We start from the raw sequence: 19,549 nt of genomic DNA on the forward strand, positions 1-19,549 counted from the left end.
GGGAGGGATGAAATCTGCAGCTACAGGGGTATAGTCCTGAGGGGCCATTACTCCTCCAACAGACAGCCTTGGGGGGGGGCCAGAAAACGATCGTCAAAGTTTGGAATTTTTTTTAACAGACAATAATTATTAATTTTGGGACTGGACACATCCAGGAGCCAAGGTGCCTAAAAATGACCCCAAACACCTTTTCTGAGCCGTTTCTGTTATGTTCCCCAGCTCATAGGAGAGTGTGGCGACCCCATATCTGGACTGAGTCCTGAACTCTACAATGAAGTCCAGTCCCAGATATTTCTTATCACAAAAAGCTGGGCGAAGTGCTATGATAAAGTATGGCCCACCAGCAGAGCATCATTTCACCCGCACTGCTCATGGGTCTGAGCCACATGCGGACCTTGGAAGTCCAGACTGCCTGACAACGGTCATGACATACAAGTCAAAGAAGAAAAAGCCGGCTAAACTCCATGAAAGATCCAATGTTGGCAACTTTATTGTTCTAGACAAAGAGCAGAGAGTTCCTGCCTAGGATGACCTCCCGCAATGGCGCATTTTGCCCACATAGCTCTGCCTAATTTTAGAAGGCTCTGTGACAGACCAGCTTTGTAGAGGAAATGCATTAACAGAGGAAGAGTTCCTGGATGTGTTTGTCCAAAACAGTAGTCTCCAAACTGTGGCCTGGGGGCTGGATGCAGCCCTTTGCTTGCTTTTTACTGACCCCTATTTAAGTCGCCAACACCAATGAAGGTCACAATTCCTCCCAACGATACCAACTATGGGGCACATTTCTGATCAATCCGCCCCCCCCCCCCCCCCAACACCACCAATGATGGGGGATGGTTTAATCCCACTGATGCTGGGACATTTTGTACTCTAATATGAAGGACAGTAAACTGGCCCTTTATTTAGAAAGTTTGGAGACCCCTGGTCTAAATCAATAAAGTTTTCAGCATTTGAAAAATTTACAGAAGTGCGGCTGGCTTTTTCTCCAATCCAGACACGTAATTTATGGGGCACAGGATGGACTTTGGCTGGCATTTAGCACCCGGGTCTCCAGGGGAGTGACCCAACCTAAGGCTTGGGAAAAGCGCACTTTGCATTTTAACAGCCAATAGAGCCCTCCCTGCTCCGCTGAGATCGCAGGAAGACTGGACTGATACAAAGATAATGCACAGGTTGATTATTGGTCTTTTGTCGCACCTTATTATCAATGCTGGCAACTGCCATTTATTACCAATGCTGGCAACTGCCATTTATTACCAATGCTGGCAACTGCCATTGTCATACAAAGACCAACCAAACTGCACAGCAGACCTACGGCTCAGTCAGCCTGCAACAACCCCAGTACGAGGGTAGTAGTCCCCAGTGGCCACCATGTTTTTACAGGCATAGTCTAGATAAACGGGTGGCTTGGCTCTGCAAACTCGAGTGACTATCCTCTGATGGAAGCAGCTTTCCTCCAACTTATGCGGAACAAGTAGCAATGAGGCGCTGAATTGAGATCGGTAGATCGATCAGACTGCGATAAGGCACAGTGGCTCTGGTTAGGCAGCTCTCAACAAAAATGGGGTGCTCCCACAAACAGGGGGCTCAGATTTAAAGATTCACATATACAGGCTCAATGAGAGCGCCAGAAGGGTCTGACAGTCCTAAAGCTATTAATGTTGGTTCCTTAAAGAGACAACACAGAACAGTCAACGTGTTTCGGGGACTCAAAAGGACTCCCTCTTTTTTAGAGTTTAGGTGTGATGGATAGGTAGAAGGATTCAGGAATTATAAAATTAAACATAACCAGGATTAGTTAACCAATGAATCAGCATTATGGTTTGATCCTGGAGTCCTTATATCTATCCATCATGTTTAGGCTCTGAAGAAGAGAGAAGTTCTGCGAGCCCCCGAAACGTGTCAGTGGTCAGTGTTGTAATAATGAATCCACATTCTGGTTTAAACCCGGAGTACTCCAATCTATCGATCACGTTTGGGCCCTGGAAAAGAGGCGAATTCTAAGGGGGCCTGAAGAAGAAGGGAGTTGTTCTGAGAGGCCCTGTAGAAGAGGGGAGTTCTGAGAGGCCCTGTAGAAGAGGGGAGTTCTGTGAGCCACGAAACACGTTGGATGGTCAGTGTTGTAATAATGAATCCACATTATGGTATAAACCTGGGTCCTCATATCTATCCATCAGGCTTGGGCCCTGAAGAAGAGCACATTTCTAAAGGGCCCCCCACAACTCCCCTCTTCTTCAGGGCCCCCCACAACTCCCCTCTTCTTCAGGGCCCCCCACAACTCCCCTCCTCTTCAGGGATCCTCGCAACTCCCCTGTTCTTAAGGGATCCTCACAACTCCCCTGTTCTTCAGGGACCCTCAACTCCCCTCTTCTTCAGGGCCCCTCAGAAGAGGGGAGTTCTGAGGGGCACAGATATGCATTGGCTGTTCAGTGTTGTAGCAATGAAACCACATGATTTAATCCTGAAGTCCTCATATCTATCCATCACCTTTAGGCCCTGAAGAGGGGAGTTCTGTGAGCTGCCGAAACGCGTTGGATGTTCTGTGTTGTCTTTTTTGTGAACCAATATCAGTTATTTATTTTCTCTGACTTATCAGCTGTATTCTAGCACGGTGAATAGGTCAAGTTGCTCCCATCAGAGCCTAGTCACCCAGGCATTCTGCATCATAAAGAGATGTTAGCTTAACTATGTACAATGCTCTGCAGATGCTGCAAACCCCTGCCCGCATCCGGCCCTCAAGGACAGGTTCTATAATAATGAGTTGTTTCGCCAACCCTGAGGGTTGCAGAAATGGAAAAAGACGATTTCTATGCAGAGGGTTGTGTTTAAGATCCTAGAAATGGGTGCAATTCTATCACCTGGATAAGGCTAAAATCTTTATACACAGGGACCGCCGCTGCACTGCTACCCCCTGCTGGAGAGGACATGAACGCACACCCAGCCAGATACTGCATATGTGGGACAGGACAAGATGGCCGAAGTCCTGTTCCCCCCTGGCTGGCTCTATGTAGATGAAGGAGGTTGTATTTTCAGACAAGTGCCCCCTCCCTCCCAAAAAAAAAGACATGAAATGTTTGGCAGGTGGAATGAAAAAGCTCCTGCATACAGTCCTGTCTGGGGGCCCTCAGGGGCCCAACGTGTTAGAAGCTCAGAGAGACAACCGTGGCGGGAAGGGCAGCCTCAGCCGAACCGCTCCCTGACCAGCATCATCAGCTTCTTCTTTCCTTTGTAAATCTGTTTCAAGTTGTCTATGAATTGGGCGAACTGCAGAAGCCCGTCCTGTCCCAGCAGAAACGTCTCCCGGGCTTTACTCAAGAACTCAATGAATTCTCCGTAGTGTCGTGGGCTAATGTGCGTCAGGCGGGAATGGGTGGTGTTAATGTAAGCGCCGACCGCCGCATCCAGCAGCTGGCGCAGAGGCGGCTTGTCCGTTGACATTAGTTTCCCGGAGTTCCGCCTGCCTGGAATTCCAGCCAATCCCGGCGCCGTGAGCGTGCACCGTCTGAGGATGTCTGACAGTACAGTAGCGCAGTGCACGCTTTTCACCACTAGGGGCACTAACGCCGCCAGTTCGTTTTTTCCCAGAGAGTGGCTGAGGGAGCAGGCCCATAGGACGTCGTTAATGGCAGGGTGCGTGTCCTGGTTGTACGCCAGGTTGAGGTGGCTCATCGCCAGGGAACATAGTTTAAACGCTCGAAGCGGGTAGCCTCTGTGCTCCATGTAGCGGGCGATGGTGAACAGCTGGGAGTAGGTCATGCCCCCGGAGGCGGCGTCCACAGCGATCTGGTAAGCAGTCTCAAAAGCGGTGTGGTCTTTCTCGCACAGGGTGAGCGCGGACAGGGCGCAGTTCTGCGGGTCCTTCATGGCGCACTGCAGGGCCAAGGTCCTAGCGCAGCTGGCCAGCTCCTCCCGCTGGGCGTAGTCCAGGTTTAGCCGCAGCACGGTGCTGTGAGACGTGGCGGCAGCGGCAACAATGCTAGTGGCTTCTGTAGGGGTGAAGAGCGTGTACCAGCTCTGCAGGATACTGACGAGAGCACGGACTCCTGGGAGAAAAAAAAGATAAGACATCACTCAGTACCCGTCACCAATGGAAACGGTCCGTGTCAAATTCTGGGTATAGTTTCTGCAGAGAACAAATATTAAACCCAAAACCAAAAATGTCATCTATTGCAGATTAACAATTATTAGATGTGGTGGCTGCCTTTATTTTTTTGGCCTTTTTCCCTGTTTTCACCTGGTGATCTGGCCAGTAACACACCTCCTGCCACAGCCACACCCCCCTCCCACCCCTCTGGTCTGACCCCCTCCCCCCTGTATTAGAGCGCCCCCCACTCTGGCCATTAACACCTCCTGTATTAGAGCACCCCACTCTGGCCAGTAACACACCTCCTTATTAAAGCGCCCCCACTCTGGCCAGTAACAAACCTCCTGTATTAGAGCGCCCCCACTCTGGCCAGTAACAAACCTCCTGTATTAGAGCGCCCCCACTCTGGCCAGTAACACACCTCTTGTGTTAGAGCGCCCCCACTCTGGCCAATAATACACCTACTTTATTAGATCACCCCCACTCTGGCCAGTAACAAACCCCATGTATTAGAACCCCCAACTCTGGCCAGTAACAAACCTCCTGTGTTAGAGCGCCCCCACTCTGGCCAGTAACAAACCTCCTGTATTAGAGCGCCCCCACTCTGGCCAGTAACACACCTCTTGTGTTAGAGCGCCCCCACTCTGGCCAATAATACACCTACTTTATTAGATCACCCCCACTCTGGCCAGTAACAAACCCCATGTATTAGAACCCCCAACTCTGGCCAGTAACAAACCTCCTGTGTTAGAGCGCCCCCACTCTGGCCAGTAACAAACCTCCTGTATTAGAGCGCCCCCACTCTGGCCAGTAACACACCTCTTGTGTTAGAGCGCCCCCACTCTGGCCAATAATACACCTACTTTATTAGATCACCCCCACTCTGGCCAGTAACAAACCCCATGTATTAGAACCCCCAACTCTGGCCAGTAACAAACCTCCTGTGTTAGAGCGCCCCCACTCTGGCCAGTAACAAACCTCCTGTATTAGAGTGCCCCCACTCTGGCCAGTAACAAACCTCCTGTATTAGAGCGCCCCCACTCTGGCCAGTAACAAACCTCCTGTGTTAGAGCACTCCCACTCTGGCCAATAATAAACCTGTGTTAGAGCGCCCCCACTCTGGCCAATAATACACCTACTTTATTAAATCACCCCCACTCTAGCCAGTAACAAACCTCCTTTGTTAGAGCGCCCCCACTCTGGCCAGTAACAAACCTCCTGTGTTAGAGCGCCCCCACTCTGGCCAGTAACAAACCTCCTGTATTAGAGCGCCACCACTCTGGCCAGTAACACACCTCCTGTATTAGAGCGCCCCCGCTCTGGCCAGTAAAACTGTCTCTTCAGTGTATTTTAAGAATAGAAGGGTGTGCTAGTCCACCGGGAAGGGGGATCGGTGTTGTGAGATGCATCAGACCAAACAGAAAGGCTGCTGCAGACCAGGGCGGTGGGAGGGGGGTGTGGCTGCTTCAGACCACAGTAGTGGGAGAGGGTGTGGCTGCGTCTGACCAGAGTGGTGGGAGGGGGTGTGGCTGCGTCTGACCAGAGTGGTGGGAGGGGGTGTGGCTGCTTCTGACCAGAGTGGTGGGAGGGGGTGTGGCTGCTTCTGACCAGAGTGGTAGGAGGGGGTGTGGCTGCGTCTGACCAGAGTGGTGGGAGGGGGTGTGGCTGCGTCTGACCAGAGTGGTGGGAGGGGGTGTGGCTGCGTCTGACCAGAGTGGTGGGAGGGGGTGTGGCTGCGTCTTACCAGAGTGGTGGGAGGGGGTGTGGCTGCGTCTGACCAGAGTGGTGGGAGGAGGTGTGGCTGCGTCTGACCAGAGTGGTGGGAGGGGGTGAGGCTGCGCATGACCAGTGTGGTGAGAGTGGGGTGTGGCTGCGCCTGACCAGAGTGGTAGGAGGGGGGTGTGGCTGCGTCTGACCAGAGTGGTAGGAGGGGGGTGTGGCTGCGTCTGACCAGAGTGGTAGGAGGGGGGTGTGGCTGCGTCTGACCAGAGTGGTGGGAGGGGGGTGTGGGTTTGTCTCACCAGGCCTCACCTTCGATCTACATAATCTTTCTTCCACCTCCCAACGTTTCCAGACTTCGGTCACTACACTGTTGTGAACTACAGCCAAATCTTGTCTCTATTGGTCCACCCCCACCTATTTGTATTTTATAGATATGTGTGTGTGAGTCATATATTTGTGTATAGGCATCATACACTTTGTACAGCACTATGGATTATGTAAGTGATGCCTGTGTATAGGCCTCATACATTTTGTACAGCACTATGGATTATGTAAGTGATGCCTGTGTGTCGGCCTCATACACTTTGTACAGCGCTATGGACTATGAGTGGTGCATGTGTATAGGCCTCATAGATTTTGTACAGTACTTTGTATTATGTGAGTGATGCCTGTGTGCCTCGTACACTTTATACAGCGCTATGGACTATGTGAGTGATGCCTATGTATAGGCCTTATACACTTTGTACAACGCTATGAATTATGCGTCATACTGGAAAGGAATGCTGGGAGCGCAGTGAAATGAATTTTATCTTTTTACCCTTACCGACTTCAGTAGCACAAGTGACCAGCCAGCGCACCATCTCCCTCCGCCTCCAGTTCAGCGTGCTGAGCGTCATTCTCATCACCTAGAAAAGTCAACGCCCACATTTTACCATCAATATTTTTTTGGTGTACAGATTGACTTAAAGGTTTATAAAATACAAACATCATCCATCCCCAATGACATTTCCCATAGACCGCCTTCCTACAGAGAGGAGCGTCCTGGGAAACGAATGCGCTGGGCCTCACCTGCAGCCCCAGTTCCAGGGCCACGTTCAGAAGTGTAGTGTCGGAGCTGTTGTCAGCCGGAGTGGCGATTTTGAACGCGTCCTGCGCCAGTTTGAAGATGAGGGAGGAGGAGTGGATGTTCCGTTGAATGGCTTCCAGCACGGTGCGTAGCCGCAGCATGTCGCCTGGGCGGAGGAGAGACCAGAGATTAGCAGCTGACAGTTTCTTTCAAACCATTCAGGTAACAAAAACGCACAGAGTTCTAAATTATTATTGTAGCGGGCGCGCGCCCACCCAACTGTGCTGTCACTGGCTCCAGGACATGCCGATCACCGGTTCCCAGCCAATAATTTATGGCCAGGACCCATTGATAATCGGAGCGAGTGACAGGAGAAAGCTTTGTGTATGTAACCAACACAGGGCTCCCTTCTGACAGCAGCAATGTGCCAGTTTTTGTTTCCCTGCAAAGCAGGGGGGAAAAAACGGCACATCCCTTAGTAAAGGTACCACATAGTACACACTTTACACATTAAGCAAACATTTAACCCTTTTTATTGCCCCAGATGTTAACCCCTTCCCAGCCAATGTCATTAGTACAGTGAGCAGGGTTGAAATTTAACCACTTAAGCCCCGGAAGATTTTATCCCCTTCCTGACCAGGGCCTATTTTGCGATTCGGCACTGTGTAACTTTAATGGACAATTGCGCAGTCGTGCGACGCTGTACTCCAACTAATTTGACGTCCTTTTTTATCCACAAACAGAGCTTTCTTTTGGTGGTATTTGATCACCTGTGCGATTTTTTGATCATGCGCTATAAATAAAAAAATAGCGACAATTTTGCAAAAATAACAATATTTTTCACATTCACATGAAATTCCCCCCCAAAAAATGTAAAAATCTAAATTTTTTAACATTTTAGGCCAATTTGTTTTCTGCTACATATGTTTTGTAAAAAAAAAAAAAACGCAAAAAGCGTATTTTGATTGGTTTGCGCAAAAGTTATTGCGTTTACTAAGGGAAAGATTTTTGTAATTTTTATTGTTTGTTTTTTTTAACGAATAATGGCGGCGATCTGCAATTTTTTTTTTTTTTTCGGGACTGTGACATTGCTGTGAACAGATCGGACCCTTGACTGACATTTTTTGCACTTTTGGGGTTATCAGTGACATTACTGCAGTAATCAGTGCTATACACATATGCACTGTTAATGTAAAAATGACACTGGCAGGGAAGGGGTTAACTTTATTTGAGAAGGAGGGGTTAAGTGTGTCCCTAGGGGCGTGCTTCTAACTGATTGGATCTGGCTGTGTGTGTAACAGCACAGATCTACAGTCCTACATAGCAGGACCGTATGATCTCTGCTGTTACACAGGGGAGAAAGACAGGCGGCTATTTACATTAGCCGCCTGCCTTTCTCCCGGTGTAACCGACGATCGCGAGTGACCGGCGGACATCGGGTGCGAGCGGGAGCGCGCCTCCAGCGGCGCGCGCTCGCTCCCTAGACCCTCACAGGCTAGTGACGTAGTACTACGTCGCTTTGCCTGTGAGGAGCTGACTGCCGACGTAAATCGCCGTTAGGCAGTCGGCAAGCGGTTAAGGACCAGGCCTATTTGTTGTTTACAAGTTAAAATCAGTATTTTTGCTAGAAAATTACTTCGAACCTCCAAACATTATACATATTTATTTAGAGAATAAGAGAGAGACCATAGAGAATAAAAGAATAAAATAAAATGTTTTGGGGGGAAAATAAATAAATAAATAATAAAATGCAATACTTTGTAAAAACGCTGTGCAAATACAGTGTGACAAACGCAATATTTTGATTAGAAAAAATACACTTTTGTAATTAAAAAATAAGAAAACCGTAAGTTAGCCCATTTTTTTTTTTGTATAATGTGAAAGATAAATGTTACCCCAAGTAAATTGATACCCAACATGTCACACTTCAAAATTGCTCCCTCAGAGCAGTGTTCCCCAACCCTCGGGCCGCGGATCAAACGGTACCGGGCCGCCCGAGGAACTTTAAATTATTTACTGTGCGCCCAGAGCCCACCTATTGTGTGACAAAAGCGAATGAAAATGCGCTATTGTCACACGGATCCTCCTCCTGGCCAATAAGGGAGCGGGTCCTCCTGCTTCCTGATTGCAAGGCAAACCCCATGCCATTGGCCGAGGAGGAGGCGGGAGGACTGAGGACTCGAGGACTCGAGGAGACGCGGGGACTGAAGAGAAGCTGCCGTGAGGTGAGGTAAGTGCACTGGTGGGGGCACGCTGTGGTCACTGTGCATTGATTGGGGGCACGCTGTGGTCACCGTGCATTGATTTGGGGCACGCTGTGGTCACCGTGCATTGATTGGGGGCACGCTGTGGTCACTGTGCATTGATTGGGGGCACGCTGTGGTCACTGTGCATTGATTGGAGGCACACTGTGGCCACTGTGCATTGACTGGGAGAACGCTGTGGTCACTGTGCATTGATTGGGGGCACGCTGTGGTCACTGTGCATTGATTGGGGGCACGCTGTGGTCACTGTGCATTGATTGGGGGCACGCTGTGGTCACTGTGCATTGATTGGGGGCACGCTGTGGTCACTGTGCATTGATTGGGGGCACGCTGTGGTAACTGTGCATTGATTGGGGGCACGCTGTGGTCACTGTGCATTGATTGGGGGCACGCTGTGGTCACTGTGCATTGATTGGGGGCACGCTGTGGTCACTGTGCATTGATTGGGGGCACGCTGTGGTAACTGTGCATTGACGTCCCCCCCCTCAGCGGGCCACCGAAAAATTATCAAACGTTGACCGGTCCGCAGCGATAAAAAGGTTGGGGAGCACTGCCTTAGAGGATTGGGGCAGATTAGTGCTCTTACCCCCTGTGATACCATTGATCAACTCGTCCAGGGAGGATCCAAACAGCCTCTCCCCTGTAAAAGGAAGATCAGTCACTGCCTTCTTAGAAGCCTGGGCGGCCAACCAGCATTTCAGCCATACCATGCGCCTTATAGCAATCCCCACGGCTGACGTCCCGGCCACTAACAAAGCTGAGTCCAGGGACGTATCACACATGGGCTTGGGTCTACTGGTCTATTAGTTCCGGTACCACAGGGGGAAGCTGTGCCAATTCCAAGTTACTCTTCAGTAGGTTCACCCATTCAGTAGCAGTCTGCGCTACTAAAACATTTACAAAGGTAGCCTTTAACCTGTGACCTGCTACCAAATGTAAATGGCGGGACAAGGATTCCACCAGTCTATCCACGGGATCCGGAAAGGTTGGAGACTCTTCCACCAGTACCAGAGTCGCTTTATTCAACCTGGCCACCGGAGAATGCACTTTCGGTGGTACAGTCCACCTATTGGACACCGCCTCCGCAAAAGGATAACGGCGTGCAAAACGCTTAGGCACCACCAACCTGTGCTTAATGCGTCGCCATTGTTCATCCACAATAGTATGAAACAATTCTGGACGAGGGAATACATTGCCCGATTTGCGGGAGCCAAAAGACACCTGTGTATCTGACACTGTGGGTTCTTCAGCCAAATTTTAGGGTTTCCCCGCAGAGAAACTATCAGGGCTTCCACCAACGTGCGTTCCGGCGCAGCGGCTGATGAGGACAGATCCTCTTCACCCTCAGAATGTGAAGACACCGACCCCCTCAAGGTGGTCTGCGTCCGCAGCGACCATATCTGTCTCAGAGTCTGAAGACCCAGCCGATGGAGGTGAGGGCGGAGGGCGTTTGCGGCTGGCAGCACAAGAAATTACAAAACCCACTTTTGACATCAGGCTTTGAAAAAAAAAAAAACCCTGCAATTTCAGGCTGGGACTGTGAACCGGAGGGTCCCGCAGTTACTTCCAGGGGGTCTGCAGGTGAATTTTTATCCTGGGACTCCATTGCTCACATAAAAAAATGTGTGTAATGTCCCTTTAAGACCACGAAAAACGCAGTCCCACCGCTATTACTGCGGATTCACAATCCCTGATTAATATGTAATAATAGCAGAGCAGAAGAGGAACAAACCCACAGGACACCCAGGAATGTTACCAGACCACGGAGAAGCATCCAGCTTCATCAGTGTAAAAACAAAACTAACACTGTCTGCACAGGAAGAGGAAGAAGCTCTGCCTCTATCATTACAAGCCATGCCGCATGCCTGTCCAGCCCACGGACCTCAAGAAAATGGCCGCTCATACATTCTCAATGGGGGAGTATAGAAAATGGCTTCCCATGCAAACTAATTGGAACACAGAGATCATGATCCACAGCAAAATGGCGGCACCCACGGCACGCCATGCGGTCTCCAGGACCCCCCAAAGGGGTCCCAGAACAATAGGCATCTAAAGGTCCCTAGCCAGGGACCCACCCAGGACAATTCGCCCCCCTCAAATAAGCGCCATAACAGCCGCATTATTACCCCCCTGCTAGGGGTAGGGGAACACCAAGGGGTACACCAGATTAGTTCCCTGGGGTGTGCCAGGGAACCGAGGGAGCCCCTAAGGTCTGACCATTCCAGGGAGGGGCCCACGCCCGCCAAGGGTGTTTGGGGGGACAATTTTACTCACCATACCATGGTACCAGGTGGGCGCTACTCCGAAAGAGATCACCTCCCACCCGGGATGGGGGTGCTGTCAGCCAAAGGGAAGCTGTGACTCAGGGCGTTCCAGGTCATGTGCTTCCCAGCAAGACTGTCCACTCGCAGGCTCGTCGCCATCCATCGGGACAATGTCGTGGCGAGGCCTAGTTCTGGACTATAACCTGCTCACACTCGCTGGCCAGGCTGGGAGACTATCTATATTTTCCAGTGCGAAACTGCAGCCGGCTGTTGCTTGTAGTTCCTCTGGATCTTGGTCCTCAGGAACTAACTAGTTAAAAAATAAAAAAAATCACAAACTTTCCCTGTTACAGCTAAGACCGAAGTCCCAGCAGGGAGCTAGGTCCTATTCTTAACACTAGGCAGAACAAACTGTTTGAGTATAGCAGAGTCTGAGGGGTTATGCCTGCAGAGACAGCCCCCATAGGCGTGGTTACGTTTTCTTTTTCCTGCCTAGTGCCTATTCCTAGAAGGAGGAGCATAACCCTATGAGTCATGAAGATAAGGAGCTGCGTCTGTCGATGAACGATAGAGAAATAGGGAATGCAGGCTCCTGGGGAGATCAGATATAGTGAATGCAGGCTCCTGGGGAGATCAGATATAGTGAATGCAGGCTCCTGGGGAGACCAGATATAGTGAATGCAGAGTCCCGGGGAGACCAGATATAGTGAATGCAGGGTCCTGGCGAGACCAGATATAGTGAATGCAGGGTCCTGGGGAGATCAGATATAGTGAATGCAGAGTCCTGGGGAGATCAGATATAGTGAATGCAGGGTCCTGGCGAGACCAGATATAGTGAATACAGGCTCCTGGGGAGATCAGATATAGTGAATGCAGGCTCCTGGGGAGACCAGATATAGTGAATGCACGCTCCTGAGGAGACCAGATATAGTGAAAGCAGAGTCCTGGGGAGATCAGATATAGTGAATGCAGGGTCCTGGGGAGATCAGATATAGTGAATGCAGAGTCCTGGGGAGATCAGATATAGTGAATGCAGGGTCCTGGCGAGACCAGATATAGTGAATGCAGGCTCCTGGGGAGATCAGATATAGTGAATGCAGGCTCCTGGGGAGACCAGATATAGTGAATGCAGGGTCCTGGCGAGACCAGATATAGTGAATACAGGCTCCTGGGGAGATCAGATATAGTGAATGCAGGCTTCTGGGGAGACCAGATATAGTGAATGCAGGCTCCTGGGGAGACAAGATATAGTGAATGCAGAGTCCTGGGGAGATCAGATATAGTGAATGCAGGCTCCTGGGGAGACCAGATATAGTGAATGCACGCTCCTGAGGAGACCAGATATAGTGAAAGCAGAGTCCTGGGGAGATCAGATATAGTGAATGCAGGGTCCTGGGGAGATCAGATATAGTGAATGCAGAGTCCTGGGGAGATCAGATATAGTGAATGCAGGGTCCTGGCGAGACCAGATATAGTGAATGCAGGCTCCTGGGGAGATCAGATATAGTGAATGCAGGCTCCTGGGGAGACCAGATATAGTGAATTCAGAGTCCTGGGGAGATCAGATATAGTGAATGCAGGCTCCTGGGGAGATCAGATATAGTGAATGCAGGCTCCTGGGGAGACCAGATATAGTGAATGCAGGCTCCTGGGGAGACCAGATATAGTGAATGCAGGCTCCTGGGGAGACCAGATATAGTGGAAGCAGGCTCCTGGGGAGACCAGATATAGTGAAAGCAGGCTTCTGGGGAGACCAGATATAGTGAATGCAGGCTCCTGGGGAGACTAGATATAGTGAAAGCAGGGTCCTGGCGAGACCAGATATAGTGAATGCAGGCTCCTGGGGAGATCAGATATAGTGAATGCAGAGTCCTGGGGAGATCAGATATAGTGAATGCAGGGTCCTGGCGAGACCAGATATAGTGAATACAGGCTCCTGGGGAGATCAGATATAGTGAATGCAGGCTCCTGGGGAGACCAGATATAGTGAATGCACGCTCCTGAGGAGACCAGATATAGTGAAAGCAGAGTCCTGGGGAGATCAGATATAGTGAATGCAGGGTCCTGGGGAGATCAGATATAGTGAATGCAGAGTCCTGGGGAGATCAGATATAGTGAATGCAGGGTCCTGGCGAGACCAGATATAGTGAATGCAGGCTCCTGGGGAGATCAGATATAGTGAATGCAGGCTCCTGGGGAGACCAGATATAGTGAATGCAGGGTCCTGGCGAGACCAGATATAGTGAATACAGGCTCCTGGGGAGATCAGATATAGTGAATGCAGGCTTCTGGGGAGACCAGATATAGTGAATGCAGGCTCCTGGGGAGACAAGATATAGTGAATGCAGAGTCCTGGGGAGATCAGATATAGTGAATGCAGGCTCCTGGGGAGACCAGATATAGTGAATGCACGCTCCTGAGGAGACCAGATATAGTGAAAGCAGAGTCCTGGGGAGATCAGATATAGTGAATGCAGGGTCCTGGGGAGATCAGATATAGTGAATGCAGAGTCCTGGGGAGATCAGATATAGTGAATGCAGGGTCCTGGCGAGACCAGATATAGTGAATGCAGGCTCCTGGGGAGATCAGATATAGTGAATGCAGGCTCCTGGGGAGACCAGATATAGTGAATTCAGAGTCCTGGGGAGATCAGATATAGTGAATGCAGGCTCCTGGGGAGATCAGATATAGTGAATGCAGGCTCCTGGGGAGACCAGATATAGTGAATGCAGGCTCCTGGGGAGACCAGATATAGTGAATGCAGGCTCCTGGGGAGACCAGATATAGTGAAAGCAGGCTCCTGGGGAGACCAGATATAGTGAAAGCAGGCTTCTGGGGAGACCAGATATAGTGAATGCAGGCTCCTGGGGAGACTAGATATAGTGAAAGCAGGGTCCTGGGGAGATCAGATATAGTGAATGCAGGCTCCTGGGGAGATCAGATATAGTGAATGCAGGCTCCTGGGGAGATCAGATATAGTGAATGCAGGCTCCTGGGGAGATCAGAAATAGTGAATGCAGGCTCCTGGGGAGATCAGATATAGTGAATGCAGGCTCCTGGGGAGATCAGATATAGTGAATGCAGAGTCCTGGGTTTAGTAACGCTTTAAGGCAAACCCTGTCAACAGGGCGACAATGCAGCTGTGCGATTTCACAGCAGAATCAACAGCTTTGTCACTTGTTACAGGAAGTGTAAAAATAACAAATATACTGGCATGATCAACAGGGAAGAAAACGATATTACAGTCACAGCTGTGTTGTTGCTACTGACAGTCTGCTGCATCATATAGGATATTTTTCTCTGGAGTTACACTTTAAGGACCAGGCGCTTTCTCACAAGAAAAAAAAAAGCGGTGTACAGACCTCTTATTATTAATCATATGAGTTTTGCAGTGTATTATTATATACCATTTTAACGTCTGCAGAAGTTTTCTATAGAAACTGGACAGCCGAAAAGTAATTTTTGCTCCAGACACCAAGTAGTTGTAATTCACACAGTAAGCCACCAGAGGGTGCCCCTAGCACCAGCTACCACTGTGCAGTATTGCTCACCTTTGGCTGCGGTCAGCATGGTGGATGCCAACTCGCACTGCTGTGACTCCAGGTGTCCCAGAGTGAACCATCGGGGGTAGCGGCTTGGAACCACAGATACAATGTGATGAGGGTGGGACACGTCTCCTGAGTGGGCGCTGCTCTCCAGCACTGGCAGCCTGGAAGAAGAGAGAGGAGACAAGACTTATTTATTACAGGTACTTGTATAGCGCCATCAATTAACCCAGCACTTTACATATGTATTGTGCCATTCATATCAGTCCCTGCCCTCAAGGAGCTTACACTCTAAAGTCCCTAACTCACATTCATACCCATTTCTGTTGCTTTACAAGGTAAGATCCAGTATTTTTTGCTCGAAAATTACTTAGAACCCCCAATCATTTTAAAAACAGGGGTATACAATGTACAACATACAGGGGGTATACAATGTACAACATACAGGGGGTATACAATGTACAACATACAGGGGTATACAATGTACAACATACAGGGGTATACAATGTACAACATACAGGGGTATACAATGTACAACATACAGGGGTATACAATGTACAACATACAGGGGTATACAATGTACAACATACAGGGGTATACAATGTACAACATACAGGGGTATACAATGTACAACATACAGGGGTATACAATGTACAACATACAGGGGTATACAATGTACAATATACAGGGGTATACAATGTACAACATACAGGGGTATACGATGTACAACATACAGGGGTATACAATGTACGGTTAAAAGCAAACACACACACATCATAGGTTGAACTGGATGGACTGATGTCTTTTTTCAACCTCACTAACTATGTAACTATGTATTGTTATAGAGAAATACTGTAAGCTAAAGTGTACCCCTGAAGAAGTATCACACTTCGAAACGCGTTGGGTTTCCTGTTATTACAGTACTCATGTCACCTGCATTTTTGTACTGCTATTACTGCTTGCTCTGTTTTTAAAATGTTATTATTTTGCTTCAATAAAATTACCTTTGTATTATTTAATTGTACTTACATTGGAGTGCCTGTAAAGTCCCACCAATAGGGGAACCCCTCTTTTTTGTATTGCAAATACACGGGATATGGCACCAGTTATCAGGGTCGCCATTGAGAGCAACTCTCATAACTAGAGAATAAAATGGAGATCCTTGCCATATTTTATGTCACTGCATATTTGCGCAGCGGTCTTACAAACGCAATTGTTTTGGATACAATGCTTGAGGTCATTGTAGCCGTATTGGTGCACTTGCGACAGAGACAACTGAGTACTGTCCGTGATACATTTTTTATTTGCACTAACATACAATTTTTCAGGACAAGCTTTCGGGGTATGTCCCCTTCTTCAAGATCCAAGCAGTACTGATTCACAAAATTAACGTTAAAAAAAAAAAAAACCACAAAAATTAAAGATTTTGTGTTTTTTTTTACATTTTGTGAATCAGTACTACTTGGACCTTGATGAAGGGGACATACCCCGAAAAGCTTGTCCTGAAAAATTGTATGTTTGGATACAATAACATTTTTCAAATTAAAAAAAAAAAAAATGTACAGTTAGCCCAATTTTTTTGTATAATGTGAATTATGAATGTAAATGGATACCTAACATGTCATGATTCAAAATTGCGCACGCTCGTGGAACAGCGACAAACTACAGTACTTAAAAATCTCCATAGGCGACGCTTTAAACATTTTTACAGGTTACCAGTTTAGAGTTACAGAGGAGGCCTAGGGCTCGGATTATTGCTCTGGGTCTAACGGTTGCGGCGATAGCTCACACGTGTGGTTTAAATACCGTTTACATATGTGGGCGCGACTTACGTATGCGTTCACTTTTGGCATGCGAGCTCGGAGGGACGGAACGCTTAAAATTTGTATTTTACTTTTTTTTTTTACACTGTCCCTTTTTTTTTTTTTTAAATCGCTTTTATTCCTATTACAAGGAATGTAAACATCCCTTGTAATAGAAATAGGCAGGAGAGGTCCTCTTTAATGTGAGATCTGGGGGTCAAAAAGACCTCACATCTCACATCTACACTAAAAAGCAAAAAAAAAAAAAACCAAAGTAATTTTACAGTTACAAAAAAAAATAATAATTGGCCGTTAGACAGAAGGGACGTCAGACGTCGCTCTGGTCCCCCAAGGGCATAGAGTTGAGTGGGGGCCATCTTGCCCTCACTTGACTTCCTGCTCATCGCTCCAGGGGCTCGGATCGTTTTCGCCGCTAGCGACGGCTCCGGTAAGCAGGGAAACAACTGGAAAGCAGGGGGGGGGGGGGCACCTCATCGCTGCCTATAAAAGTAATCCACATTTCAGGTTTCAAACAAAGATATAAAACTGTAATTTTTTTGTGAAGAATCAACAAGTGGGACAGAATCATGAAGTGGAACGAAATTTATTGGATATTTCAAACTTTGTTAACAAATAAAAAAAACTGAAAAATTGGGCGTGCAAAATTATTCATCCCCTTTACTTTCAGTGCAGCAAACTCTCTCCAGAAGTTCAGTGAGGATCTCTGAATGATCCAATGTTGACCTAAATGACTAATGATGATAAATAGAATCCACCTGTGTGTAATCAAGTCTCCGTATAAATGCTGAGGCAAGAACAGTCTGTGCTACCCACAGCAAACTAGGGATCGACCGATTATCGGCAATGCCGATATATCGGGGGCCAATATGCACTTTCCCCGATATATTGGAATCGGCCCATGAGGTTACCGATATTGCCGATATTTCGGGAAAGTGCTTGTACCAGAGTGATGCCTGCAGCTAGAGGCATCACCCCGGTACCGGCGTCCATAGCCGACGGTCGGCTGTCTTGAAATGACAACCGATGCGGCTGAGAAACAGCTCGGCTGTCATTACAAGGAGCGGGAGGGGACGTCTCCCCCCCTCCCGCGGCTTGCACGGGTCTCCCGTCCCACCTCCACCGCCGCCGAAGAGAAGACCCTATCAAAGCCGCATTTGGCTCTGATCGGGTCTCCATGTAAAAACCTGGAAGTGATGTCATGACATCCCTTCCGGGTACTTGGCGGCAAATTCAAAAAAATTTGAGCATTCAAAACAACCAAACTTGGCGTTTTGAATGCTTTTAAGTGCAGAGGAGGGGTTTGGGTTCTTTTAGACTCCCAGATCCCTTTATCACAGTACCTGTGAAAAAAAAATAAAAAATTTTTACATGTCCGAAAATATCGGCCGATACCGATATCCAATGACCAAAATATCGGTATCGGTACAAAAAAACGATATCAGTCGATTACTACAGCAAACCATCTGAATCTTCCCATTTCCCCAACCAAGCCAACATGACTGTTAAGAGGGGGTGGTAAACATGCCATGGCCTCAAAACTTAATGTCGTGATGGGTGGCAGTACTGCTCCATTCAAGTAAACAGGGCTGTGTCACAACCACGGTACTGCGGGCTTTCAAGGGTTAAAACCGACACCTAGGCGGCAACATAGCACCCCTACCATCCCACCTGTCAAATGCCCACTTGCCAACCAGCGACGTATCCGTACATCGCTGGACTTCGAGCAGTTAACCCAGGATGATATGCAGCTGCAGGAATTTCCCCGGTACCGTTTTTTTCCCTGGTACCGTTTTTTTTTTTTAGTGCCGGTGTTCGGCTCTCTGGTAATAGCAATCAGAGCGTCTAACCAGCCACTGGACTGCTTTTACAAGCAGCGGGAGGGGATGTCCCTCCCACTCCTACGCTTCTTTTAGGCTCTCCTGGCCCACCGGGAGACCCGAGCGACCAGCCGACACGTCCACCCACTGGCCGGACAGCCGAGATCGGCTTTGATCGGCTTTCTGCTATGGTAACCCGGATGATTACCGGGATGTCAACGGTACCATTTTTTAAAAAACAAAAGCATTCAAAAACACAAATCTGTGTGTTTTAAATGCTTTTAGGGCAGAGGAGGGATTTGGGGTCTTACAGACCCCGGATCTCTCTATAAAGAGTACCGGTCACTCCTACCTGTTTACATTCCTTCAGACAGCAATAAAAGTGATAAAAACAAAAATTAAAACAGTCTAAAAATATAAAAAGTAAAATAAATTAATAAAATAAAGAAAAATGTAACCACTTCCGTCATATGACATCCTGGGCTTTAAGTGAGGATATCTGAATGAAGGGTGCAGCTGCCGGCATCATTCAGATATCTTTTTTTTTTTTACCCGGCCCGGCGATTCTCTGCACAGTAAGAACAATCAGCCGATTGATCGTTCTTACAGACTGCGGGAGAGGACGTCTCCCCCCCCCCCCCCCGTGTTTCTAACAGCTCGCCCGTGCAGTCAGCGAGTCGGAGTAGGAATCCGCTGGCGGCGGAAGTACACCATAGAGACTACCAAGGACCAGCTGGTCCATGGCAGTCTCTAGGACTTTCGGAGGACCGGACGCGACGTCACGCCCGCCCTGGCAGTTCTAAATACTGCAGTGATCTCGTTTGGATACCCGAGATCTTTTTTTTTTTTTTTTTTATTACTTTCCAGCCTGTAGGAGAGATGTGGGGGTCTTATTGACCCCACATCTCTCCATGAAGAGGAAATGTCATGCACTATTCCTATTACAAGGGATGTTTAGATTCCT

The 19,549-nt window shown here is 48.5% G+C and overlaps 1 protein-coding gene across 1 annotated transcript in view; it reads right to left on the bottom strand.

The window, feature by feature from the left end:
- Nucleotides 1-2,884: 2,884 nt before the first annotated feature.
- Nucleotides 2,885-19,549, bottom strand: part of ZSWIM5 (zinc finger SWIM-type containing 5) — a 161,382-nt gene continuing 144,717 nt past the window's right edge. The window contains exons 11-14 of the mRNA XM_082265259.1: nucleotides 14,952-15,109; nucleotides 6,875-7,038; nucleotides 6,630-6,711; nucleotides 2,885-4,043 (exon numbers count right to left, since the gene is read on the bottom strand). Coding sequence (XP_082121385.1) covers nucleotides 3,181-4,043; nucleotides 6,630-6,711; nucleotides 6,875-7,038; nucleotides 14,952-15,109 — 1,267 coding nt within the window. The 3' untranslated portion in view covers nucleotides 2,885-3,180. The remainder of the gene's footprint in view (nucleotides 4,044-6,629; nucleotides 6,712-6,874; nucleotides 7,039-14,951; nucleotides 15,110-19,549) is intronic.

This window comes from Pelophylax lessonae, assembly GCF_965119305.1.
Source record: "Pelophylax lessonae genome assembly, chromosome: 8".
Classification (NCBI taxonomy): Eukaryota; Metazoa; Chordata; class Amphibia; order Anura; family Ranidae; genus Pelophylax; species Pelophylax lessonae.